The sequence below is a fragment of the Homarus americanus genome, unplaced genomic scaffold, assembly GCF_018991925.1.
Source record: "Homarus americanus isolate GMGI-L3 unplaced genomic scaffold, GMGI_Hamer_2.0 scaffold52512, whole genome shotgun sequence".
In the NCBI taxonomy this organism is placed as follows: domain Eukaryota; kingdom Metazoa; phylum Arthropoda; class Malacostraca; order Decapoda; family Nephropidae; genus Homarus; species Homarus americanus.
In genome coordinates, this window is record NW_024735442.1 from 2,221,476 (window position 1) to 2,247,234 (window position 25,759).

General features: G+C 47.5%; 1 protein-coding gene across 1 annotated transcript; it reads left to right on the forward strand.

Moving 5' to 3' along the window:
* The first annotated feature begins 21,358 nt into the window (after positions 1 to 21,358).
* Positions 21,359 to 22,000, forward strand: LOC121870883 (probable serine/threonine-protein kinase samkC). Its single transcript, XM_042372855.1, has one exon. The coding sequence runs from the start codon at positions 21,359 to 21,361 to the stop codon at positions 21,998 to 22,000; it is 642 nt and encodes a 213-aa protein (XP_042228789.1).
* Positions 22,001 to 25,759: the final 3,759 nt, after the last annotated feature.

Consider the following 25,759-nt stretch of genomic DNA (forward strand, 5'->3'; position numbering starts at 1 on the left):
TGTGTGGAGTAGAAGGGGGAGAGAATAATCTTGCATGCCCTCTTCTGCGCTTTTTCTAGGTTCTTTCCGTTGCGTGGCATTTAGGGAGGAAGCCAGGCTGGGGAGGCATATGTGAGCTTGAGAACCATGAATGTTGAGTAAACATAGAGGAGCTCGGCCGCAGGAACTCTGAGGGACTTGAGTCGGCGGAGGAGGTGGAGACGAAAACTAGATTATTTGACAGTTGTGCTGACTTGTGTTTTCCAATTTACTTTGTTATCTGTAGTGACGCCGAGGAGCTTGGTGGAATCCACATCCTGGAGTGCGTTGGGGCCCAAAGTAATGGAGGGAGGTGGGAGAAGGTCAGAGGAGAGGTTGATGTGCATAACCATGGTCTTGGTGTGGTTGATGGTGACATGGTTGTTGGTGGCCCAATTTTGGAGATTGTGCAGTATATTCTGAAGGGCGGTGTAATCGGGAACAGAGTTGTTCACAGTGATCCCAATGGTGGAGTTCGTCGACATATTTCCAGCGAGCAAAGGTTTCTCTGAGGGCATCATTGATAAGCATGATGAAGCGGAGCGGTCCCATCTTGGTGCCTTGGGGGACGCCACAGGTGAGTGACTGAAAAGCGGAGACAGCCCCTCGGAAGCGTACAGCTTGGCGTCAGTCACTCAGGAAGTCTGTAAATCATGGTATAAGACTTCTTCGAAACCCGAAGTCGATAGGTTTGTTGATGATTAAATTGTGGTCGACCAGGTCAACTGCTTTGGTGAAGTCAATGAAGGTGACAACCAAAAACATCTTTCGTTTTTCCAGATGGCGGTATATGTAGTCGAGAAAGCTGACAAGACAGTGAGTGGTGGAGGAAGTTTTCATATTGCCAAATTGCCGAGGATCTATGGCGCCTGCAATATCAGCCTCAGGCCAGTCAAAAATGAAACTTTCACAGATTAAGCTGGGTATTGGAGTGATGGCAATGAGTAGTAGCTCATTTAAGGGTTGTGGGCTGGTTGACTTGGGAACTTGTGGCACATATGAGGTCTTTCAGTCAGCTGGGCATCTTGCTTAGCTGAAGGAAGCATTGATGATGGAGCAGAGGGGTTTAGCTAGTTCCGGGGAGAACTCCTAGAGTTTAACTGGTAAGTCAGTGGGGGTGGTGGAGCGCTTTAACTTGAGTCTGTTCAGACGTTTTGCTACTTCAAATTCTTCCACTAAGTCAGTGGGAAAGGGGGCTGGTAGGTAAGCAAGGAGACTGGTTGTGTCAAGCCGGAAGAGCGTGTGACGTGTGTGTGTGTGTGTGTGTGTGTGTGTTATATGTTATATGTGTGTGTGTGTTATATATGTGTGTGTGTGTGTTATATGTGTGTGTGTGTGTGTGCTATATGTGTGTGTGTGTGTGTTATATGTGTGTGTGTGTGTGTGTGTGTGTTATATATATGTGTGTGTGTGTGTGTGTGTTATATGTGTGTGTGTGTGTGTTATATATGTGTGTGTGTGTGTTATATGTGTGTGTGTGTGTGTGCTATATGTGTGTGTGTGTGTTATATGTGTGTGTGTGTGTGTGTTATATATATATGTGTGTGTGTGTGTGTGTGTGTTGCTGAAGAATTGTGTCACGTCATCACTGAACTATTGTGTCCCTTTACTGAGTCATCGACCCGTTAATAATTCGCTTAACAGAGGCGATGGAGGTGAACTGATTCAGAAATTTCAGTGAACTTACAACCGGCATGGAGACTGATTCAGCGTGGACCTGCTTCGGTGCTGTGTCTGCAACATATTATAATGGTCAGTAACAAGTTTATCGAGGAGTGAGCACCGTACACGAACTCAAGTTCAAAAAGAATATTTCCCCCAGAAAATTATGTTATGCCCTTCGAAAGCATCCAAGTCGATAAAGAAATACTCAGTAGTAATACTATTTTTCCCTAAAACCAACTGTGAGAATAACACATTTACGTATCGGCGCAGTTATGAGATTTGATGGCGTCTTCTTTTTTGTCTGGACGTAATGGGTCCTTTATGGTGCAGTGTGTCCCCGGGGCGCTCCACCACACACCAACAACTGTATGTAAAGTGCCTTATGAATACACTTATACGGTTTACTTCTCATAAACTCGCGGAGGTCTGAGAACAACTGTGCAGGGATGGACATCAAGCTGCTGGGCCTCGTAAATTTTCCATTTTTCTCCTTCACCGCCATCAAGTCTATCATCTCCATAATGTATTTTGGAAAAATCTCCTCACTCATAATGCTATATATATGTGAGGAATAACATTAATTTTGGTATTAACGTGAGAGAAATAGAGAAATGGCACACACACACACACACACACACACACACACACACACACATACACACACACACACACACACACAAATCTCTCCATTCACTTTTATTGTTGTGGTGGATGAAGATCATGGTAAGGTGAATGAGGGGGGCCAGGTGAGGTAAATGAGGAGACCAGGTGAGGTGGATGGGGGCAGGTGTAATGGATGAGGGTCTAGGTACGCCGGATGAGGGTCTAGGTACGGAGGATGAGGGTCTAGGTAAGGTGAATGAGGGGCCAGGTGAGGTAGATGAGGGTTTAGATAAGGCAAGAAGAAGAAAAATAAGAAGAACAATAGCATCAAGAACAGCAACAAGAACAACAAAATGAAGACGAATAAATTAGTAACAAGTTGCTGTAGCATAAGTTTATCAGAACGGAATGGTCTCAAGTCTTCTTACACAACTGATCAGGTCCAGCGGCCCTTCCTTCCTTCATGACTTGTCGACTTCATGCCAAGGATAGACCATCGACGAGGTTGTGTACACGAACGGGGATATTGCCACGGACGAAGATGTCACGGACGAGAATGTGGACAAATAACTACTTCACACCACACCTAGCCTCCAGCACAGTCATCACCCGCCTCCGAGACCCCTCATGTGATCTCCAGCACCACGTGGGTCTGAGAGGTACTACAGAGTGAAGGTGAAGAAGGTAAAGTCCCCAGGTGGAGTGGTAGACGCATCTCCCCCCAACCTCCTCCTTGACCCAGCCACTTCCTTAAAGGTGAAGAGTCAACTTGGAGAATCAAGTAAGTGCTACATATTGGGTGGATGGTTCAGGCTCTACGCTCAACCCCTCCCTCCCTCCCTCCCTAATTGCACCAAAGTTAGTGACGAAGAATATTGGCGTCGTAAGTTCTCAAAATTGCAAATCAATATTATTAGAAAACGAAGATTGCGCCGGGAAAATGCCGCAGTATATTCGCTTGGGATGATCGTTTGGAAGGTTCAGTGAGAAGGTTTTACAGGTGTGTTGGTCAGGCTGGTGTGAGAGGGGCCAGCAGGTGTGTTGGTTAGGCTGGTGTGAGAGGGGCCAGCAGGTGTGTTGGTCAGGCTGGTGTGTTGGCCAGCAGGTGTGTCGGCCAGGCTGGTGTGAGGGGGAGCCTGAAGGTGTGTTGGTCAGGCTGATGTGAGAGGGGCCATCAGGTGTGTTGGTCAGGCTGGTGTGAGAGGGGCCTACAGGTGTGTTGGTCAGGCTGGTGTGAGGGGAAAGCAGGCGTGTTGGTCAGGCTGGTGTGAGAGGGGCCAAACACCACAGCCATGACACGCCACAGGGTCACCCTTAACACGGCTCAGGGACCATGAAAGACATCCGCTGCACACACACACACACACACACACACACACACACACACACACACACACACACTGATTCACCATAACATGAGATCCTCAACACAAAGGAGATCAAACACAGCTATAAGACATATCATAGAAAACGGAGAATGACAACACTACAGACGACAGTAGAACACAACTAAACTCATCATGGTGAGAGGTGTAATAGTAAGGCAAGACGCTCGAGGCCTTTCCCGCCTTCCCTCTCTCCCTCCATTTCTTCCTGCGTCTCCCCTTCCGTCACCTCCCTCCCTCCCTCCCTCCCTCCCTCCCTTCCCTCCATCCTTCTCTTGCGCTCGAGGCCTTTCCCGCCTTCCCTCTCTCCCTCCATTTCTTCCTGCGTCTCCCCTTCCGTCACCTCCCTCCCTCCCTCCCTCCCTCCCTCCCTTCCCTCCATCCTTCTCTTGCCTCCTTCCTCCGTCTTTCCTTATTTCCACCTCTTCTTTCCTACCTCCCTCCTTCCTTTCCTCTATCCTCTTCCTCCTTCCCTCCTTCTTTCCTTCTTCCTTCCTTCCTTCCTTCCTTCCTTCCTTCCTTCCTTCCTTCCTTCCTTCCTTCCCTCTATCCTTCTCTTGCCTCCTTCCCTCCGTCTTTCCTTCTCTCCATCTCTTCTTCCCGCCTCCTCTCAAACATTACTTCTTTAAGGAAATTTAAACACTGTTTTAATTGGTTATTTTAACACCTGAAGAAAAGCTTATTTTACCTGATGCTTAAACACCCTAACGTTACCTACGGAGGGTTAGGCTAGGTGATGAGGGCGAGATACTCCAGGTGGTTGATTCAGGGAACACATGGTTTAATTTTTCACTGACTTGGTCAAAGGTTACGAATTAAGGTGAAAGGTCAGCATCAGGGAGAGGGTGTGGTCAGAGGTGAGAGTCAGGCAGAGGGTGTTGTCAGAGGTGAGCGTCAGGCAGAGGGGGTGGTCAGAGGTGAGCGTCAGGCAAAGGGTGTGGTCAGAGGTGAGTGTCAGGCAGAGGGTGTGGTCAGAGGTGAGCGTCAGGCAGAGGGTGTGGTCAGAGGTGAGTGTCAGGCAAAGGGCGTGCCCAGAGGTGAGCGTCAGGCAGAGGGTGTGGTCAGAGGTGAGCGTCAGGCAGAGGGTGTGGTCAGAGGTGAGTGTCGGGCAAAGGCGTGCCCAGAGGTGAGCGTCAGGCAGAGGGGGTGGTCAGAGGTGAGTGTCAGGCAAAGGGTGTGGTCAGAGGTGAGCGTCAGGCAGAGGGTGTGGTCAGAGGTGAGCGCAGGCAGAGTCAGAGGTGTGGTGTGGTCAGAGGTGAGCGTCAGGCAGAGGATGTGGTCAGAGGTGAGTGTCTGGCAAAGGTATGGTCAGAGGTGAGCGTCAGGCAAGGGTGGTCAGAGGTGAGCGTCAGGCAGAGGGTGTGGTTGAGGTGAGTGTCAGACAAAGGGTGTGGTCAGAGGTGAGCGTCAGTCAAAGGGTGTGGTCAGAGGTGAGAGCGTCAGGCAGAGGATGTGGTCAGAGGTGAGTGTCTGGCAAAGGGTATGGTCAGAGGTGAGCGTCAGGCAAAGGGTGTTGTCAGAGGTGAGCGTCAGGCAGAGGATGTGATCAGAGGTGAGTGTCTGGCAAAGGTATGGTCAGAGGTGAGCGTCAGGCAAAGGGTGTGGTCAGAGGTGAGCGTCAGGCAAAGGGTGTGGTCAGAGGTGTCAGAGGTGAGGTCAAAGGTGTGGTCAGAAGGGTGTGTGGTCAGAGGTGAGCGTCAGGCAGAGGATGTGGTCAGAGGTGAGTGTCTGGCAAAGGGTATGGTCAGAGGTGAGCGTCAGGCAAAGGGTGTGGTCAGAGGTGAGCGTCAGGCAGAGGATGTGATCAGAGGTGAGTGTCTGGCAAAGGGTATGGTCAGAGGTGAGCGTCAGGCAAAGGGTGTGGTCAGAGGTGAGCGTCAGGTAAAGGGTGTGGTCAGAGGTGAGCGTCAGGCAGAGGGTGTGGTCTGAGGCGAGTGTCTGGCAAAGGGTATGGTCAGAGGTGAGCGTCAGGACGAGAGTGTGGTCAGAAGTGAGTGTCAGACAGGAGGTGGGGTCAGAGGTGAACGTCAGGAAGAGGGTCCTGTCAGAGGTGAACGTCAGGCAGAAGGTGTGGTCAGAGGTGAGCGTCAAGCAGAGGGTATGGTCAGAGGTGAATGTCAGACAGAAGGTGTGGTCAGAGGTGAACATCAAGAAGAGGGTGTGGTCAGAAGTTGAGCGTCAGGCAGAGGGTGTGGTCACAGAGGCAACAACAGTAAGAGGGTGTGGTCTAATGAACACCTACCTACAGTATACATAATTAAGGCTTGTAATTGATATTTCGTAAGTGCACAGTGTGTGTGTGTGTGTGCACTGCTAGGATTAAGACTCACCTTGGTCATGAACACACACACAAACAGAATAAATGTAGGATTAAAAAGGATGAGAGAGAGATGATATGAGATAAATGAAGAAATTAAAGAGAGAAACAAAAGCAGACAGGGACAGAGAGGGAAAGTGAGATAGGGAGAGAGAAAAGGGGAAAAAGAAAAGGGGAAAAAGAAGAGGGGAAAAAGAAGAGGGTGAGAATCATTTCTTTCTTTTATGGAGGCCACAGGTGAGAGGTATCCCACGCTGTACTTAATGAAGCTCTCTCTCTCTCTCTCTCTCTCTTTCTAACCTGTAGAACAAGTTAACCTTACGTGAGGCTTATTACCTGTCTGTGAATCAGAAACCACAGCTGGTCAGTATATCTGGTTTCCTTCCAACTCAGTATCCTATGGTGACGCGATATTGATGAAGCACGGTACAGCCAAGTGGAACCTGCGTGGAACCTGTGGTTGGATCGTGTTTCTGGTATTGCAGTGTTTATTATTTTGATTGTTCACAGGATTATAATGACGATGTATAGATTGGCGAGTCTCAACAGTTTTGACATTTCATTGACGTTGTTGATTGTGCTGTGTTGGTGTCAGGTCCCGCTTAATCATATCCAGGAATGAGATGAGTCGTTGTTTTCTCTCCTTTGTCTTGTTGAAGGACTGGCCACACCATCCAGGAAAGACGTGATTGTTGTAGATGTGAACCAAACGTGTGATTCTTGTCGCGTTTCATGTTTATATGTTTACGACGCATCTGAAGGCTGTTAACTTTCTTGTTGTTTCAGTGGCAAGATTCTCCACAAAGATATTTATTATCATCTCGGAGTCAAATTTTATTCCCCAAATGTACGCTTCTTGATTGTTAACTCATACGGTATAGATGTATTATCCGTCTCCACTCTACATAAACCTCACAACTGTTTTATGTCTCCTGGTCATCTTCTGTTGCCCCGAGACAAATATAAACTGCCACAGCCTAACTTTGTTGACGTAGACAAAGATATAAGACCCTTAACTTAGACGTTCTAATTCACTTGTTAAAGGCACACCGGTGGTGGATCATTATAACATTGGTGGATCACTATAACAATGGTGAATCACTATAATGGTGGTGGATCACTATAACAGTGGTGGATCATTATATGGGTGGTGGATCATTATAACAGTGGTGGATCACTATAACGGTGGTGGATCACTATAACGGTGGTGGATCACTATAACGGTGGTGGATCACTATAACAGTGGTGGATCACTATAACAGTGGTGGCTCACTATAATGGTGGTGGATCTCTATATCGGTGGTGGATAACTATAACGGTGGTGGATCACTATAACAGTGGTGGGTCACTATAACAGTGGTGGATCACTATAACAGTGGTGGGTCACTATAACGGTGGTGGATCACTATATCGGTGGTGGATCACTATAATGGTGGTGAATCACAATAATGGTGGTGGATCACTCTAATGGTGGTGGATCATTATAACTGGTGGATCACTATAACATTGGTGGATCACTATAATGGTGGTGGATCACTATATCGGTGGTGGATAACTATAACGGTGGTGGATCACTATAACAGTGGTATATCACTATAACAGTGTTTGATCACTATAATGGTGGTGGATCACTATAACAGTGGTGGATCACTATAACAGTGGTGGATCACTATAACAGTGGTGGGTCACTATAACGGTGGTGGATCACTATAACAGTGGTGGATCACTATAACAGTGGTGGATCACTATAACAGTGGTGGATCACTATAACATATCACAGTGGTGGATCACTATAACATCACTATAACGGTGGATCACTATAACAGTGGTGGATCACTATAACAGTGGTGGATCACTATAACAGTGTTTGATCACTATAATGGTGGTGGATCACTATATCGGTGGTGGATAACTATAACGGTGGTGGATCACTATAACAGTGGTAGATCACCATAACAGTGGTGGATCACTATAACAGTGGTGGATCACTATAACAGTGGTGGATCACTATAACAGTGGTGGGTCACTATAACGGTGGTGGATCACCATAACAGTGGTGGATCACTATAACAGTGGTGGATCACTATAACAGTGTTTGATCACTATAATGGTGGTGGATCACTATATCGGTGGTGGATAACTATAACGGTGGTGGATAACTATAACGGTGGTGGATCACTATAACAGTGGTGGGTCACTATAACAGTGGTGGATCACTCTAACAGTGGTGGGTCACTATAACGGTGGTGGATCACTATATCGGTGGTGGATCACTATAATGGTGGTGAATCACAATAATGGTGGTGGATCACTCTAATGGTGGTGGATCATTATAACTGGTGAATCACTATAACATTGGTGGATCACTATAATGGTGGTGGATCACTATAATGGTGGTGGATCACTATAACAGTGGTGGATCACTACAATACTGGTCGATCACTATAACGGTGGTGGATCACTATAACGGTGGTGGATCACTATAATGGTGATGGATCACTATAACGGTGGTGGATCACTATATCGGCAGTTGACCACTATAAGGGTGGTGGATCACTATAACAGTGGTGGATCACTATAATAGTGGTTGATCACTTTAACAGTGGTGGATCACTATAATGGTAGTGGATCATTATAACATTGGTGGATCACTATAACAGTAGTGGATCACTAACAATGGTGGATCACTATAACAGTGGTGGATGACTATAACGGTGGTGGATCACTATAGCAGTGGTGGATCACTATAACAGTGGCGGATCACTATAACTGGTGGATCACTATAACAGTGGTGGATCACTGTAACAGTAATGGATCACTATAACATTGGTGGATCACTTAACAGTGGTGGATCACTACAAGGATGAGAGCCAGACAGACAAAGAGAGAGAGGAGGAGGGAGGTAACAGTTTCTGGACATCGTCAATATTACAGTAGGACACAGGGCGAGGAGTGGCGACCTCTGACCCCTGACCCCCTTCACTCGCTCTGCTTGATAGATTTCTGTAACCCCCGCCCACACATCTCCCTCACCCCAGTCCCCCAAATTCTCACACTTTCAGTTCCCCTTTCTCCATCGCTTTTACTACTCCTCCTTCTCCTCTTTCATCTTCATTACTCCTTTCACGTTCATTCACCCTTCCCTTTCATCCTCATTACTCCTCATTTTTCTTGTCCAATCCCCCCCCCCCCCTTCTGCTTTTCGTCCTACTGGTGGTGTCGCCTGACCTGGCCGCAACAGTGCTGTCAGGCCTGACTCACATATTGAATGGCGACTGTGTCTTCCACTCTACGGTCTTCCCCAGCCACGTTTCAGTTTATATCTCAGCTTCATCGTCAGCCATCGTGCCACCGAGGTGTTGGTCCTCACTGTGTCTTGTAACCTGAGTGGAGTTACCTCCCGTGACTGGCGTTTGACGACACCTTGAGTTTGTATTCTGTCTCAGCGTCATCCAGAAATTGGTGGCTTGTGTCAGTGTTTATAGGTGAGTGTGTCCCAGTGGTTGAGGTAAGTCCGGCTACCACTCTCACCTTCATGTTGGCTGCCATTCTCAAGGCTGCCTCTCGACTCTTCACTAACAGCACCGCGAGACATTTCCAAGTGTACTATCGTCCTCTGCGTCCTGCAATAGCCCGAGATAATGCCAAAATATTCGAATAATTTACTCGCATATTAAATCAGTGGTATACCCTAAACTATCACCTACGCATATTAAACCAGTGGTATATACCCTGAACTATCACCTCATCATCTGCCATGTATCAAAACCTCGGCTGGGTTAATGAAGGTCTCCTCTACATAATCTTCTATGTTGAGGTTTCCTTGACCAATTGAGTCTAGCCAAAGCTCAGATGTTACCTGTCCATCAGGTACTTAGTCGTTTTGTGGGTGTTGTCTTATCTCAGGGACCAAGTCTACCATCTCGGTCTATGGATATAGTGTTCTTCGCGCGCTACTGTGGTTTGCCGCTGCCTGTCCAGATCCTCAGTCCTCTTAACAGTATCTGGTGATTTTTATGTAATTCTAACTTCATTTCGTCGACTTGTAAAAGCAATTATACCAGACAGTGTACTAACTAAATAGGAAGCTTTTTGAATATCAGTAAACACAAAATATTATATAATTACCGTTGTATCAGTGAAATACTTTCTTGACAACTTACTAACCAACTCACAACTCCGCCTCTTGTCTCAGCAGTTGATTATAGTAGAGTTTTGTGTGAAGTCTGTTTGTAAGATTTTTCTCTCAGTTGGTAGAATTATAATTAATTGGTCTGTAAACTTTTAACTATTTTCTCTGTCTTGGAGAGAAGTGAGATAATACTATTTTCTTTGTATAAACATTTTGTGAATAACTTTGTAAAACCTTTGTGTGTTTGTTTATGTATTGGTGGACCATGTATGCGTGTATACTGTTGGTGGCCGTGTGTGTGTATATATTGTTGGTGGCCGTGTATGCGTGTATACTGTTGGTGGCCGTGTGTGTGTATATATTGTTGGTGGCCGTGTATGCGTGTATACTGTTGATGGCCGTGTATGCGTGTATACTGTTGGTGGCCGTGTGTGTGTATATATTGTTGGTGGCCGTGTATACTGTTGGTGGCCGTGTATGCGTGTATACTGTTGGTGGCCGTGTGTGTGTATATATTGTTGGTGGCCGTGTATACTGTTGGTGGCCGTGTATGCGTGTTCGCACGTGTGACTATAATGACTGCTCCGTTTTATAGTAACTTTCTCCCTTGAATGGGTGACAATATTGCGAGGTCTGAGAGTGAAGTAGGTGAATGTGTAAGTGAACACCCGGGAAGGAGGCTGGTGGCGATGACCAGTCAATTAGTGTGAGTGGGAAAGGTTGTCTGCCACCCCATGAACCAGCTTCCAGCACCTGCCTGCCTCAGTATTAAGGTTAGACTTACACGCTGCTCCTAGACTCAGCGAGTGATGGGAGAGAGTGGCGTCTACCAAGAACAAGTTTGCTGGTTCATGGAATAGCAAAATGTTTCCTCAAAAAGTGAAACGTTCTCAGGAAATATAACCCTTTAGTCCCACTCAGTAGTCAAGGACGTGTGTGTGTGTGTGTGTGTGTGTGTGTCGCCATCGGCATCATAACACTGCAAGACGCCGCCGCCATAAACACAATCTCCGTTTTGTCTCTGGGAGAAAATTTGTTCCGTATTATAAACTTAGGAAATACTTCAGAATCACAACAGATGAAGCATGTGTGTGAGGACGTACTGTATATACCAAAGATGACCCGAGGAGGAAACACACGAAAAGACTATAAAAGTGTAGCCAAAACAGCCCCATGTACCTATATCCTCTCTCGTTTAGCCACAATCAGCCCTAGCGAGAAAGTTATGTTCGGGAAAACGTGTTCCAGTTGGTTAACTCCAGCCGAATGAAGACCAGTACAGTACAGGTATAGATCTCGTACAGTGTCAAAATCGTGTCACTGGCTGAGGGCAAGAAGGGCGTTAGTTATCTGATGTCACGTCGCCCTGTCTGACATCACTGTTGCTGTAATACATAATTATTTTTGTACTCATAAATTAGACTTCGTACTTATGATTGTACTCCACTAATTACTTATTGGTTATCACAGGTTAAGACATCGTACTCAAGGTAGTGCTGTAACATTTGAATCGTTAGTGCTAAGTAATTGTATTACGAGGTAGTTAACCCCTTGAGTACGATGTCTTAATCCCTTGAATATGATGTCTTAACCCCCTGAGTACAATATATTAACCCCTTGAGTACGATGTCTAAACCCCTTGAATATGATGTCTTAACCCCTTGAGTACGATATCTTAACCCCTTGAGTACGATATCTTAACTCCGAGTACGATGTCTTAACTGATGAGTACGATGTCTTAACTCCTTGAGTACGATATCTTAACCCCTTGAGTACGATGTCTTAACTCCGAGTACGATGTCTTAACTCTTGAGTACGATGTCTTAACTCCTTGAGTACGATGTCTTAACCCCTTGAGTACGATATATTAACCCCTTGATAACAATGTCTTAACCACTTGATAACAATGTCTTAACCACTTGAGTACGATGTTTTAACCCCTTGAGTATTGTATCTTCAGCCCTGGGCTACAATCGTTCTCAAAAGGGTTAAAATACCCGAGACTCTTACATCATCGTACTCGGAGGTGAAGGCGTCGTACTCAAGATGGTCAATCACTTTAATGTTCACAGCACGAGTCCGATTCAGCTCGACAATCCTGCTGAGTGAGGGTTACCTTCGCTTACGGCAGACATCTCGTGCACGCCTCCGAACACCAGTAATGGTGGCTGCAATCATCTCTGCATTTTAGAGATAATTTCTAACGTGGGATATGTGTGTGTGTGTGTGTGTGTGTGTGTGTGTGTGTGTGTGTGTGTGTGTGTGTGACAGAAAGACACACTTAACACCTGAAGAACAACATAAGTGCCTCACATTTTCTCGTCCTCCAGATCCTCGCCGCTTGTAAGGGAAAAAAAATAGTAGGTCAACTGAAGTACCACAACCTAACCTACCCTATAATTCACACACCTATTACAGTATATAACATTTTAACACCTGTAATATATCACCTTAACACTTGTAATAGATCCTAACACTTCAGCACCTTTAATATAACACTTTACCACCTGTAATGTAACACTTTAACACCTGTAATGTAACACTTGAACACCTGTAATTTAACACTTGAACACATGTAATTTAACACTTGAACACCTGTAATTTAACACTTGAACACCTGTAATGCAACACTTGAACACCTGTAATGTAACACTTTAACACCTGTAATGTAACACTTGAACACCTGTAATGTAACACTTGAACAGCTGTAATATAACACTTGAACACCTGTAATATACCACCTTTAACACCTGTAATATAACACTTTAACTCCTGCAGCATAACATTTTAACACTTGTAAAAATATATAACTTTTAAATACCTGTTACTCTTAATATACTAAATGGGATTCAAAAACTCTGTACGTGAAAATGTTGATATGACACACTGAAAATATTTCTAAAGGAACTAAGGAAATGCAATCCTTATAAATATAAATATATAATCAAAAGAAAATGGTCATATTAGACTATTCTTACTACAGGGGTATAGTTATTATCATAAGTTGAAGTAGTAGTAGTAATAGTAATCATAGTAGGAATATTAATTTCGTGTAAGCAAATATAAAGTTCCAAAATTTTTAATGAAAAGCGTAATTTTGGGCATCATTTTTAATATAACTTTTCTTAGTGAAGGAACTTGGGGGTCGGTGAAGCGTTAAAAGCATTCTTTAAGGAACGAGAAATCAGATTTTGAGGTGAAAATTGGCGTCTGATAAAATTTTAGGAGGAAATTATAGGACAGTTCTCCCCTCCCCTCCATCACTTATTTGTCTTACATTGCAACGTACTTTGATCTCTGAGAGTTTGAGAACTAAACACGTGTTTTATTACAAGTTAAGCTAATACTTTTAAAAACAAGTATCATAAAGATATATCTTGGACATTCCTGCAAAACATCATTGATTAACAGTAAACTACAATGTCATTCGCAAGACCGTTACTGTGTGTGTGTGTGTGTGTGTGTGTGTGTGTGTGTGTGTGTGTGTGTGTGTGTGTGTCCCTCAAATATTCCAGATTATACCCTGACTCAGGCTGATACTACACTTACTACCACAAGAGGACTCCCCCCCCTTCGGTAAATACCTCACAAATTCCTTTTTTGAAAACTGATATTGGGTGAGGTTGTCGCGGGACGATGGTTGACTCACACTAACACTTACACAGCATGACTCACACTAACAGAGACAGGTGATTCACACTAACACTTACGCAGGTGACTCACACTAACACTTACACAGCATGACTCACACTAACACAGACAGGTGATTCACACTAACACTTACGCAGGTGACTCACACTAATACTTACATAGCATGACTCACACTAACACAGACAGGTGATTCACACTAACACTTACGCAGGTGATTCACACTCACACACAGGTGACTCACACTAATACTTACACAGCATGACCCACACTAACACATACAGTTAATTCACACTAACACTTACGCAGGTGATTCACACTAACACTTACACAGGTGACTCACACTAATACTTACACAGCATGACTCACACTAACACATACAGGTGATTCACACTAACACTTACGCAGGTGACTCACACTAATACTTACGCAGGTGACTCACACTAATACTTACATAGGTGACTCACACTAATACTTACACAGCATGACTCACACTAACACATACAGGTGATTCACACTAACACTTACGCAGGTGACTCACACTAATACTTACATAGCATGACTCACACTAACACATACAGGTGATTCACACTAACACTTACACATGTGACTCACACTAATACTTACACAGCATGACTCACACTAACACATACAGGTGATTCACACTAACACTTACGCAGGTGACTCACACTAATACTTACATAGCATGACTCACACTAACACATACAGGTGATTCACACTAATACTTACACAGGTGACTCACACTAATACTTACACAGCATGACTCACACTAACACATACAGGTGGTTCACACTAACACATACAGGTGATTCACACTAACACTTACACAGGTGACTCACACTAATACTTTAATACACAAATGACTCACACTAATACTTACACAGATGACTCACACTAACACTTACACTACACAGGTGACTCGCACTAACACTCACACAGGTGACACGCTAACTCATACACAGGTGACTCACAAGGATGACTCACACAGTTGAGTCACAAAAGACAATAGGGCTGGACCCTCTCGTTTACTAACCTTCTTTGCTCTGTAATTCATCTCCAAAGTCGTGTTTTATGGTCCAGTGACAGTGTTTCATTTGTTACTGTACGTACTGTATTCCCGGTATATATTTCATATATTTCAAGAATAATTTTTTTTTTTATTTATAACAATATTTTAGAGTCTCATCTGTCTCTTATTGGGACATTTCATTTTATTTTCTCCTCTTCTTTTGTGTCAAAATAATTAATGAGAACCTCTGATACAAAGGAAGGAGACAGATAATTGAAAACTAATCATGATGATGAAGAAAAGAGGGAGACAGAGACTCGGCGAGATAGACACTGGATTATATAAGCGTGTGAGAGAGAGAGAGGGGGGACCGACAATGCGGGCCACGGTGGGATCCGCGTCAGGAACTATTCATTGTGACGCGACAACCTGCCTGGAGGAGGAATATTTACAAGGAGGACCTGCCTGGAGGAGGACTATCTACAAGGAGGACCTGCCTGCAGGAGGACCATCTACAAAGATGACCTGCCTGGAGGAGGACCATCTACAAAGATGACCTGCCTGGAGGAGGACTATCTACAGGGAGAACCTTCCTGGAGGAGGACTATCTACAGCGAGGACCTGCCAGGAGGAGGACTATCTACAGCGAGGACCTGCCTGGAGGAGGACTATCTACAGCGAGGACCTGCCTGGAGGAGGACTATCTACAGCGAGGACCTGCCTGGAGGAGGACTATCTACAGGGAGAACCTTCCTGGAGGAGGACTATCTACAGGGAGAACCTTCCTGGAGGAGGACTATCTACATGGAGGACCTGCCTGGAGGAGGACTATCTACAAGGAGGACCTGCCTGGAGGAGGACTATCTACAAGGAGGACCTGCCTGGAGGAGGACTATCTACAAGGAGGACCTGCCTGGAGGAGGAGTATCTACAGCGAGGACCTGCCTGGAGGAGGACTATCTACAGCGAGGACCTGCCTGGAGGAGGACTATCTACAGCGAGGACCTGCCTGGAGGAGGAGTATCTACAGCGAGGACCTTGCCTGGAGGAGGACTATCTACAGGAGAACCTTCCTGGAGGAGGATAGCCCACAGCGAGGACTACCTGAGGAGGAGACTATCTACAAAGAGACCGCCCGGAGGAGGATCATCTACAGGGGAGAACTCTTCCTGGAGGAGCACTGTTTACAGCGAGACTCCAAGCAGGAGGACTATCTACAGCGAGGACCTGCCTGGAGGAGGACTATCTACAGCGAGGACCTACCTGGAGGAGGAATTATCTACAGCGAGGACCTGCCTGGGAGGAGGACCATCTACAGCGAGACCTGCCTGAGGAGGTGACTATCTACAGCGAGACCTGCCTGGAGGAGGACTATCTACAGCGAGGACCTGGCCTGGAGGAGGACTATCTACAGCGAGACCTTCCTGAGGAGGACTATCTGCAAGGAGGACCTGCCAGGACGAGGACCATTCACAGCGGAGACCTGCCAGGAGGAGGACTATCTACAGGAGAACCTTCCTGGAGGAGACTGCTCTACAGTGAGGACCTACCAGGAGGAGGACTATCTACAGCGAGGACTCCGCTCAAGTGATGACTATCTACAGGAGAACTTTCCTGGAGGAGGACTATCTACAGCGAGACTCCAAAGGAGGAGGACTATTCACAGCAGGACCTGCCTGGGAGGAGGACTATCTGAAGTGAGGACCTTTTTCCAGCAAGGGAGGAGGACTATTCATAAAGGAGGACCTGCCTGGAGGAGGACTATCTATTAGAGAACCTTCCTGGAGGAGGAGACTATCTACAGCGGTGACCTGCCAGGAGGAGGACTATCTACAGCGAGGACCTGCCTGAGGAGGACCATTCCACAGCGAGGACCTGCCTGAGGAGGTGAATATCTACAGAGGACTGCCTTGGAGGAGGACCATTCTATAAGGAGGACCTGCCTGAGGACTATCTACAGGGAGAACCTTCCTGAGGAGTGACTATCTACAAGGAGGACCTGCAAATGGGAGAGAACATCTGCAGCGTGAGGACTCCGCCTGAGGAGGACTATCTACAGCGAGGACCTGCCTGAGGAGTACTCATTCCATAGCGAGGACCTGCCTGAGGAGGACTATCTACAGCGAGGACCTTCCTGGAGGAGGACCACTCCAAGGAGGACCTGCCAGGAGGAGGACTATCTACAGCGAGGACCAGCCTGGAGGAGGACTATACATCTAAGAAAGGAGGACCTGCCTGGAGGAGGACTATCTAAAGGAGGCAGACTTGCCTGGAGGAGGACCATCTACAGGAGAACCTTCCTGGTGGAGGACTATCAACAGGGAGAACCTCCTGGAGGAGACTATCTACAGGAGGACTGTCGGGAGGAGGTGACTACATCTACAAGGAGGACCTGCCTGGAGGAGGACTATCTACAAGGAGTGACCCCACCGGAGGAGGATTCTATCTACAAGGAGGACCTGCCTGAGGAGGAGTATCTACAGCGAGGACCTGCCTGGAGGAGTGACCATCAACAGGAGGACCTGCCTGGAAGTGAGACTATCTACAGGGGAGAACCTTCCTGCAGGAGGACCATCTACAGGAGAACCTTCCTGGAGGAGGACTCCACAGGGAGCCTGCCTGAGGAGGACCATCTGTGAGAGAACCTGCCTGGAGGAGGACTATCTACAGGGGAGAGCCTGCCTGAGTGGAGGAATATCTACAGCGAGGACCTGCCTGGAGGGAGGACTTGGCTCTCAAGAGAGAACCTGCCTGGAGGAGGACCATTCAAGCAACGAGGACCTGCCTGGAGGAGGACCATTTTACAGGAGAACCTGCCTTGGAGGAGGACTATTCACAGGAGAACCTCCCTGGAGGAGGACCATTCACAGGGAGAACCTTCCTGGAGGAGGACTATTCTATAGAGAGAGAACCTTCCTGGAGGAGGACTATTCACAGCGCGAGACCTGCCTGGAGGAGGACTATCTACAGCGAGGACCTGCCTGGAGGACTATCTACAGCGAGGACTCCGCCTGGAGGAGGACTATCTAGAGCGGTGACCTGCCTGAGGAGGACTATCTGCCAGCGAGGACCTGCCTGGAGGAGTACTCTACTCCACAGCGAGGACATGCCTGGAGGAGGACTATCTACAGCGAGGACCTGCCTGGAGGAGTACTATCTACAGCGAGGACCTGCCTGGAGGAGGATTATCTACAGGGCTTAACTGCCTGGAGGAGGACTATCTACAGGGAGAACCTTCCTGGAGGAGGACTATCTACAGGGAGAACCCTCCTGGAGGAGGACTATCTACAGCGAGGACCTGCCTGGAGGAGGACTATCTACAGCGAGGACCTGCCTGGAGGAGGACTATCTAGAGCGAGGACCTGCCTGGAGGAGGACTATCTAGAGCGAGGACCTGCCTGGAGGAGGACTATCTAGAGCGAGGACCTGCCTGGAGGAGGACTATCTAGAGCGAGGACCTGCCTGGAGGAGGACTATCTACAACGAGGACCTGCCTGGAGGAGGACTATCTACAGGGAGGACCTGCCTGGAGGAGGACTATCTACAGGGAGAACCTTCCTGGAGGAGGACTATCTACAGGGAGAACCTTCCTGGAGGAGGACTATCTACAGGGAGAACCCTCCTGGAGGAGGACTATCTACAGGGAGAGCCTGCCTGGAGGAGGACTATCTACAGCGAGGACCTGCCTGGAGGAGGACTATCTACAGCGAGGACCTGCCTGGAGGAGGAGTATCTACAGCGAGGACCTGCCTGGAGGAGGACTATCTGCAGCGGGGACCTGGAGGAGTGCTATCTACAGCGAGGACATGCCTGGAGGAGGACTATCTACAGCGAGGACCTGCCTGGAGGAGTACTATCTACAGCGAGGACCTGCCTGGAGGAGGATTATCTACAGGGCTTAACTGCCTGGAGGAGGACTATCTACAGGGAGAACCTTCCTGGAGGAGGACTATCTACAGGGAGAACCCTCCTGGAGGAGGACTATCTACAGCGAGGACCTGCCTGGAGGAGGACTATCTACAGCGAGGACCTGCCTGGAGGAGGACTATCTAGAGCGAGGACCTGCCTGGAGGAGGACTATCTAGAGCGAGGACCTGCCTGGAGGAGGACTATCTAGAGCGAGGACCTGCCTGGAGGAGGACTATCTAGAGCGAGGACCTGCCTGGAGGAGGACTATCTACAACGAGGACCTGCCTGGAGGAGGACTATCTACAGGGAGGACCTGCCTGGAGGAGGACTATCTACAGGGAGAACCTTCCTGGAGGAGGACTATCTACAGGGAGAACCTTCCTGGAGGAGGACTATCTACAGGGAGAACCCTCCTGGAGGAGGACTATCTACAGGGAGAGCCTGCCTGGAGGAGGACTATCTACAGCGAGGACCTGCCTGGAGGAGGACTATCTACAGCGAGGACCTGCCTGGAGGAGGAGTATCTACAGCGAGGACCTTCCTGGAGGAGGACTATCTACAGCGAAGACCTACCTTGGAGGAGTACTTATCTACAGCGAGACCTGCCTACCTGCCTGGTGGAGGAGTATCTAGAGCGAGGACCTACCTGGGAGTGCATACTATCTACAGCGAGGACCTGCCTACCAACCTGCCTGGAGGAGGACTATCTCCAGGGAGGACCTGCCTGGAGGAGGACTATCTACAGGGAGAATCTTCCTGGAGGAGGACTATCTACAGGGAGAACCTGCCTGGAGGAGGACTATCTACAGCGAAGACCTGCGTGGAGGAAGACTATCTACAGCGAGGACCTGACTGGAGGAGGACTATCTACAGGGAGGACCTGCCTGGAGAAGGACTTCCTACAGGGAGAACCTTCCTGGAGGAGGACTATCTACAGGGAGAACCCTCCTGGAGGAGGACTATCTACAGGGAGAGCCTGCCTGGAGGAGGACTACCTACAGCGAGGACCTACCTGGAGGACTACCAACAGCGAGGTCCTGCCTGGAGGAGGACTACCTACAGCGAGGACCTACATGGAGGAGGACTACCTACAGCGAGGACCTACATGGAGGAGGACTACCTACAACGAGAACCTACATGGAGGAGGACTACCTACAACGAGAACCTACATGGAGGAGGACTACCTACAGCGAGGACCTACATGGAGGAGGACTACCTACAGCGAGGACCTACATGGAGGAGGACTACCTACAGCGAGGACCTACATGGAGGACTACCGAGGACCTACATGGAGGAGGACTACCTACAGCGAGGTCCTACATGGAGGAGGACTACCTACAGCGAGGACCTACCTGGAGGAGGACTACCTACAGCGAGGACCTACATGGAGGAGGACTACCTACAGCGAGGTCCTACATGGAGGAGGACTACCTACAGCGAGGACCTACCTGGAGGAGGACTACCTACAGCGAGGTCCTACATGGAGGAGGACTACCTACAGCGAGGACCTACCTGGAGGAGGACTACCTACAGCGAGGACCTACCTGGAGGACTACTTACAACGAGGACCTACATGGAGGAGGACTACATATAGTTCTGAGCCGCCTCGGGAGTTTCGCACACAAAGATTCATCCCAGGAGACCAAAGAACAACTGTTTATTTGTGTTCACGGGACTACCACCACTGTTTCGTCATAATGGACGGCTTAAACGGAAGAAAAAACTATTCATTCTCGTTTATCAAAAGACCTTCTCCTTGGTGGTGTACACACGTCATTGTCCACACATCATCATTCTTACATCTTCATTGTACACACATCATCAAGAGACAGACTAGTTATTGTTCAGAAAGGTAACATATGCTCTGTGGATGTCTTTGGTGGATTTTTTCGTTTGGTAGATCGTTTTTTGAGTAACTGTACATGAAGGTGTAAACAGTCATACATCATCACAGAACGAGAAATAACTACTTGTTTTATTTCGGTTGTCACAAAGAGTTACTGCTAACTGTAAGAGATTTTAAGAAAGGGCTGGAAGATTCTGCGGTAGTTTGAGTGGTGATAAACGCCCGGGATTTACCAGGTAAGGCAGGTGGTGCTTAACACATAACTGAGTATTAAGAGCCTCTTTATACGCTGTTTACTGCTGCGAGGTCCAGGCAACCAACGCCCTTTTGCTCCTGAGTCTTGCTTCATGGGGTGTCTGAGCCTCGGCTCTAGTTCTGAGTCTGTGAGAGTGAGTTGGAGTGCTGAGTCTGTGAGAGTGAGCACGAGTTCTAAGTCTGTGAGAGTGAATTGGAGTTCTGAGTCTTGGAGGTTGCGTTGGAGTTAGTAACACTATAAGGCTGACTTTTGGCTTGTGAGTCCATGATGTTGATGATGCAGAAAAATTAATCGATAAGAGTCTTAGACGATATTTAGGAGTCTAGGGAAGATAAGTCAGAGTCTTAAGTCAACCAAGAATACAAGAACAAGCAGTGCAGTTGTCACTACTGGCGGGTTAGGTTTAAAGTTGTAGTTTCAAAAGGCTTGAGCGAGTCTCTCTCTCTCTCTCTCTCTCTCTCTCTCTCTCTCTCTCTCTCTCTCTCAATCTGATTATACGAAAAACAAATTACATCCACTTAAGACCAGACCCGTACAGTACCAGAACCCATGCCAGACCAGACCAGACCCGTACAGTACCAGAACCCATGCCAGACCAGACCAGACCCGTACAGTACCAGAACCCATGCCAGATCAGACCAGACCCGTACACTACCAGAACCCATGCCAGACCAGACCAGACCCGTACAGTACCAGAACCCATGCCAGACCAGACCAGACCCGTACAGTACCAGAACCCATGCCAGACCAGACCAGACCCGTACAGTACCAGAACCCATGACCAGACCAGACCAGACCCGTACAGTACCAGAACCCATGCCAGACCAGACCAGACCCGTACAGTACCAGAACCCATGCCAGACCAGACCAGACCCGTACAGTACCAGAACCCATGCCAGACCAGACCAGACCCGTACAGTACCAGAACCCATGCCAGACCAGACCAGACCCGTACAGTACCAGAACCCACCAGACCAGACCAGTACAGTACCAGAACCCATGCCAGACCAGACCAGACCCGTACAGTACCAGAACCCATGCCAGACCAGACCAGACCCGTACAGTACCAGAACCCATGCCAGACCAGACCAGACCCGTACAGTACCAGAACCCATGCCAGACCAGACCAGACCCGTACAGTACCAGAACCCATGCCAGACCAGACCAGACCCGTACAGTACCAGAACCTGACTCTTGTGTTGGTCATGATCGCGTCACACACACATATAATTATATACTCCATCATTTATAGAAGCATGTTATTACACATGCAGTACAGTTCAACAGAGAAACATCTTAATTAAAAATAAGTTGGAAAAGTAAGGCAGCCATGCAGTTATCTGGGGACGCCGCCACCACCACACACAAGACGCACACATTTTCCTTAATTGGCCCAACCCAATCAGCCCTTCTCGCCCGCACACTGTCTTCCTCTCCCCCACCCCCCATATCTCCCCTCCCACCATCCTGACAACCTTCCCGTTTCTCTCCTAGCATCCCCTTCCTCCCCTTCCCCCTTTCTCTCCTAGCATCCCCCTCCTCCCCTTCCCCCTCCTTCCCTCCTCCTTCCCTCCGTGACGTAATAGCCACCATCACCAGAATCACAGCCGTAGCGATCCTTCCTCCCCTCCTCCTGCACCAAGTCCATTAGTTGGTCGTCTTCCATCACCACCTTAATGGAAAGGTTATCGTGAGATCTACATACTTCGGTGATGGACTGCCCCGTCCGATCACCCGCTACATGTGAGGGAGGAAGGGCGCACATCTTGTGTCCTGTCCTGTCAGCGTGAACGGTGGCGACTTGGTAAGCGCTGGTGTAAAGTTTCCAGAATAATATCCAGAATTTTAAAATAAATTTTTGTCTCCGTCAGTCGTGGCGCCAAGTAATATATTTTTTTATAATGGAAGCCTCCAGGTGCAAGAGAGTCCTGATACTATTATAATGAATTAAACTTGTGTGTTTTATATGACGTTCAGTCTTTTTGAGGGAAGACGTGGCCGCGCCACCTGGCAAGCATTATACTCCCACTGGCGGTCTCGGATGTTTACTTTTGACTGCGGGTATTGTTTGAGATCAGAAGTGAGATTTTACAAAATTTTCTGTGAAATAACAGACACAATAATACGCCTCCCACGTGACAGTATAATTACAGTATGTCAGAGTAATGTACATTATAAGAGTCATAGTGCTGCACAGTTTTCCAAGGTGTGTTTAAGGTTGGTCGTCGGTACAGGAGGAGTGAGGAACAACTCGTGTACAGTTCCTGACTCTGAGGTACACCTTGACCCCAGTTCCGAATATAACTTAATGTTGCTCTCCCGGTAGTCACAATATTCTCATTACACTCGACTACTCCTATGTCACCTATTTTTTGTATTATTATGATTTGAAAATCTGTGAATATGTTGCTTGGTATATTTTTTCACCCAACGTCAATTCTAATTAAAGATTTTAATTCCTTCCCCTTTTTTATTATTTTATTTTCTAGCTTTTACTCAGAAAACTGGTTCCTTAAAATTTAATTTTAAATATTTTTGAAAATTCCTTTCTTTACCAACACCAAAGGCAGCCGCCTCCTGCCTCCCTGTGAAGCTCCAATATTTTCCTTAGATTTAATGTGGCGGGACAGGCGAACGCACGCACGCACGGACGCCAGAAAGGGTTTATTATTGCCAGTATGGTACGCGCTGGGGCGTTGCTTGCACACAACAGGGAGGGAGGAGTGTTGGATAATACAGCGGAAGGTCAACAAAACATTTTCCACCCTAACTCGTCAGCGCAGAAGGTTGGTTTTACCCTCGTTCACGTGTAAATGTTGCTGGTCGAGCGATTCTTGCAAGTGTCGCTCTCTGGAGGAAATTTTATATGCAATTATATTATTCACGAAATTATTACTCCTTTATGTCTAATATATATTTCTACACCATCGAAAAATATTCTGTTTTGGTTTACCTTTACTCAGTTAAGCAAGGCTGCTTCTCGGGCATTTCACGTCATCAGGATCGACTAATATATGCCCATCTTTTTCGGCGCTTATTAAACCCCACTATGGCACACTTGGCACCCCTCCACCACTGGGACAGTAGCTCGCTTGGGGGTCTCGGGCAGTTCCAACTTGGGCAAGTACTTACACTCACCTCTGCCATGTGAGGAGACCTCCGCCTCGCCAACGTATATACTATTTGGCAAAGATTGAGTGTGTGTGTGTGTGTGTGTGTGTGTTTTTAGAAGTTGACAGGTGAGTGTAGGGAAAGGAGGATATGGAGGAGGAGGAGGTGATTATGGAGGTCGAGAGGAAAATGTTGGGCCTTGAAGGGTGGGGATCTTGAGAAGAGGAGGGGGAGTAGGAGGGTAGGGGAAGCATTCGGCTCTCCCCAACGATGTAATATCCAGCTGGGACCCCGACCAGCTAAATATGTCAGCCACACCTCAGGGAATTTCTCACTCGATATGAAACAGAATGTGTGGGGCGGCGGCGACAAGGGTATATATAGAGGAGTAGATGATGGTCTTGTTGATATAGAGGAGTAAATGATAAGGTTAATCAAGAAAGGCAGACACGGGTAATGTATTCAAGGGTAGATTTAGATACAAGACTGACAGGAACACAGGAACTCAACCATAAGGAGAAATGGTTGACCTGAGGTACAGTTACCTTCTGTATTACAAACGTAAAAATGTCTAGTATCAAATTGATCATGAAAAATACAAGGTGCGTCAGGCTGATGCTGGGCCCGGGCTTTCTGAGGTTTGGCTTGGTTGAGGTTGAGCTGAGGTTTGGCTTGGTTGAGGCTGGGCTGAGGTTTGGCTTGGGCTTGGTTGAGGTTGGGCTTTGGCTTTTCTGAGGTTGGGCTTGGTTGAGGTTGGGCTGGGCTGGGGTTTGGCTTGGTTGAGGCTGGGCTGAGGTTTGGCTTGGGCTTTGTTGAGGCTGAGGTTTCGTGTTGCCTTAGCTGATGTTGGGCTGAAGTTGTCTTATAATTGGGTGAGGTTAAATTCAGGCTGGGCTTATCTGAGGCTGGGCTAAGTCTTGCTTTGGACCGAGGCATAGGTATTTCTCGTTATAGGAAGGGTGGAGGTTAGACTGAGTCTCGTTTGAGGACCGGCTGAAGTTGGGCTGAGAGACACTACGTACAGGGAGTCATTCATCGTTCAGCTGAAAGGAGGAGGGAAACAGGGAGAGAGGACATGTGAGGGGAGAGATGACAGGTGAGGGGAAAGAAGTAGGTAAGGGGAGAGATGACAGGTTAGGGGAAAGAAGTAGGTAAGGGGAGAGAGGACAGGTGAGGGGAAATAAGCAGGTAAGGGGAGATATGACAGGTGAGGGGAAAGAAGTAGGTAAGAGGAGAGAGGACAGGTGAGGGGAAATAAGCAGGTAAGGGGAGAGATGACATGTGAGGGGAAAGAAGTAGGTAAGGGGAGAGAGGACAGGTGAGGGGAAATAAGCAGGTCAGGGGAGAGAGGGCAGGTGAGGGGAGGAAAGCAAGGGGAAGCTCGGGAGGGAGGTAAGTGACCTTGACGGTACTCAACTATTAGGAAGTTGCTGACCCATGTTAATTCACCTCATCCCTCCATCTCCCGTGTTTGTGATAGTCACACCACACCACATTACACCACACTACACCACACTATACCACATTACACCACAACACACCACATTACACCACACTATACCACATTACACCACACCACAACACATCACATTACACCACACAACAAACAAGAAGAAATGTTGAGGCTAAGGGAATAGTGCAGAGGTCAACTTTTAGGAGTGGTGAAGATGAGGAGGAAGAGGGGAAGAGGAAGGGTACAGGAAGAAGGAGGAAGAGGGATAGTGGAAGGAAGAAGAGGGGTGCAGGAAGAAAGAGGAAGGCAAGGATAACAAAAAAAAAGAAAATAGAAGGGAGGGGGAGGAGGGAATTAAATATGAGAAACTGGGGAAAATACAGAAT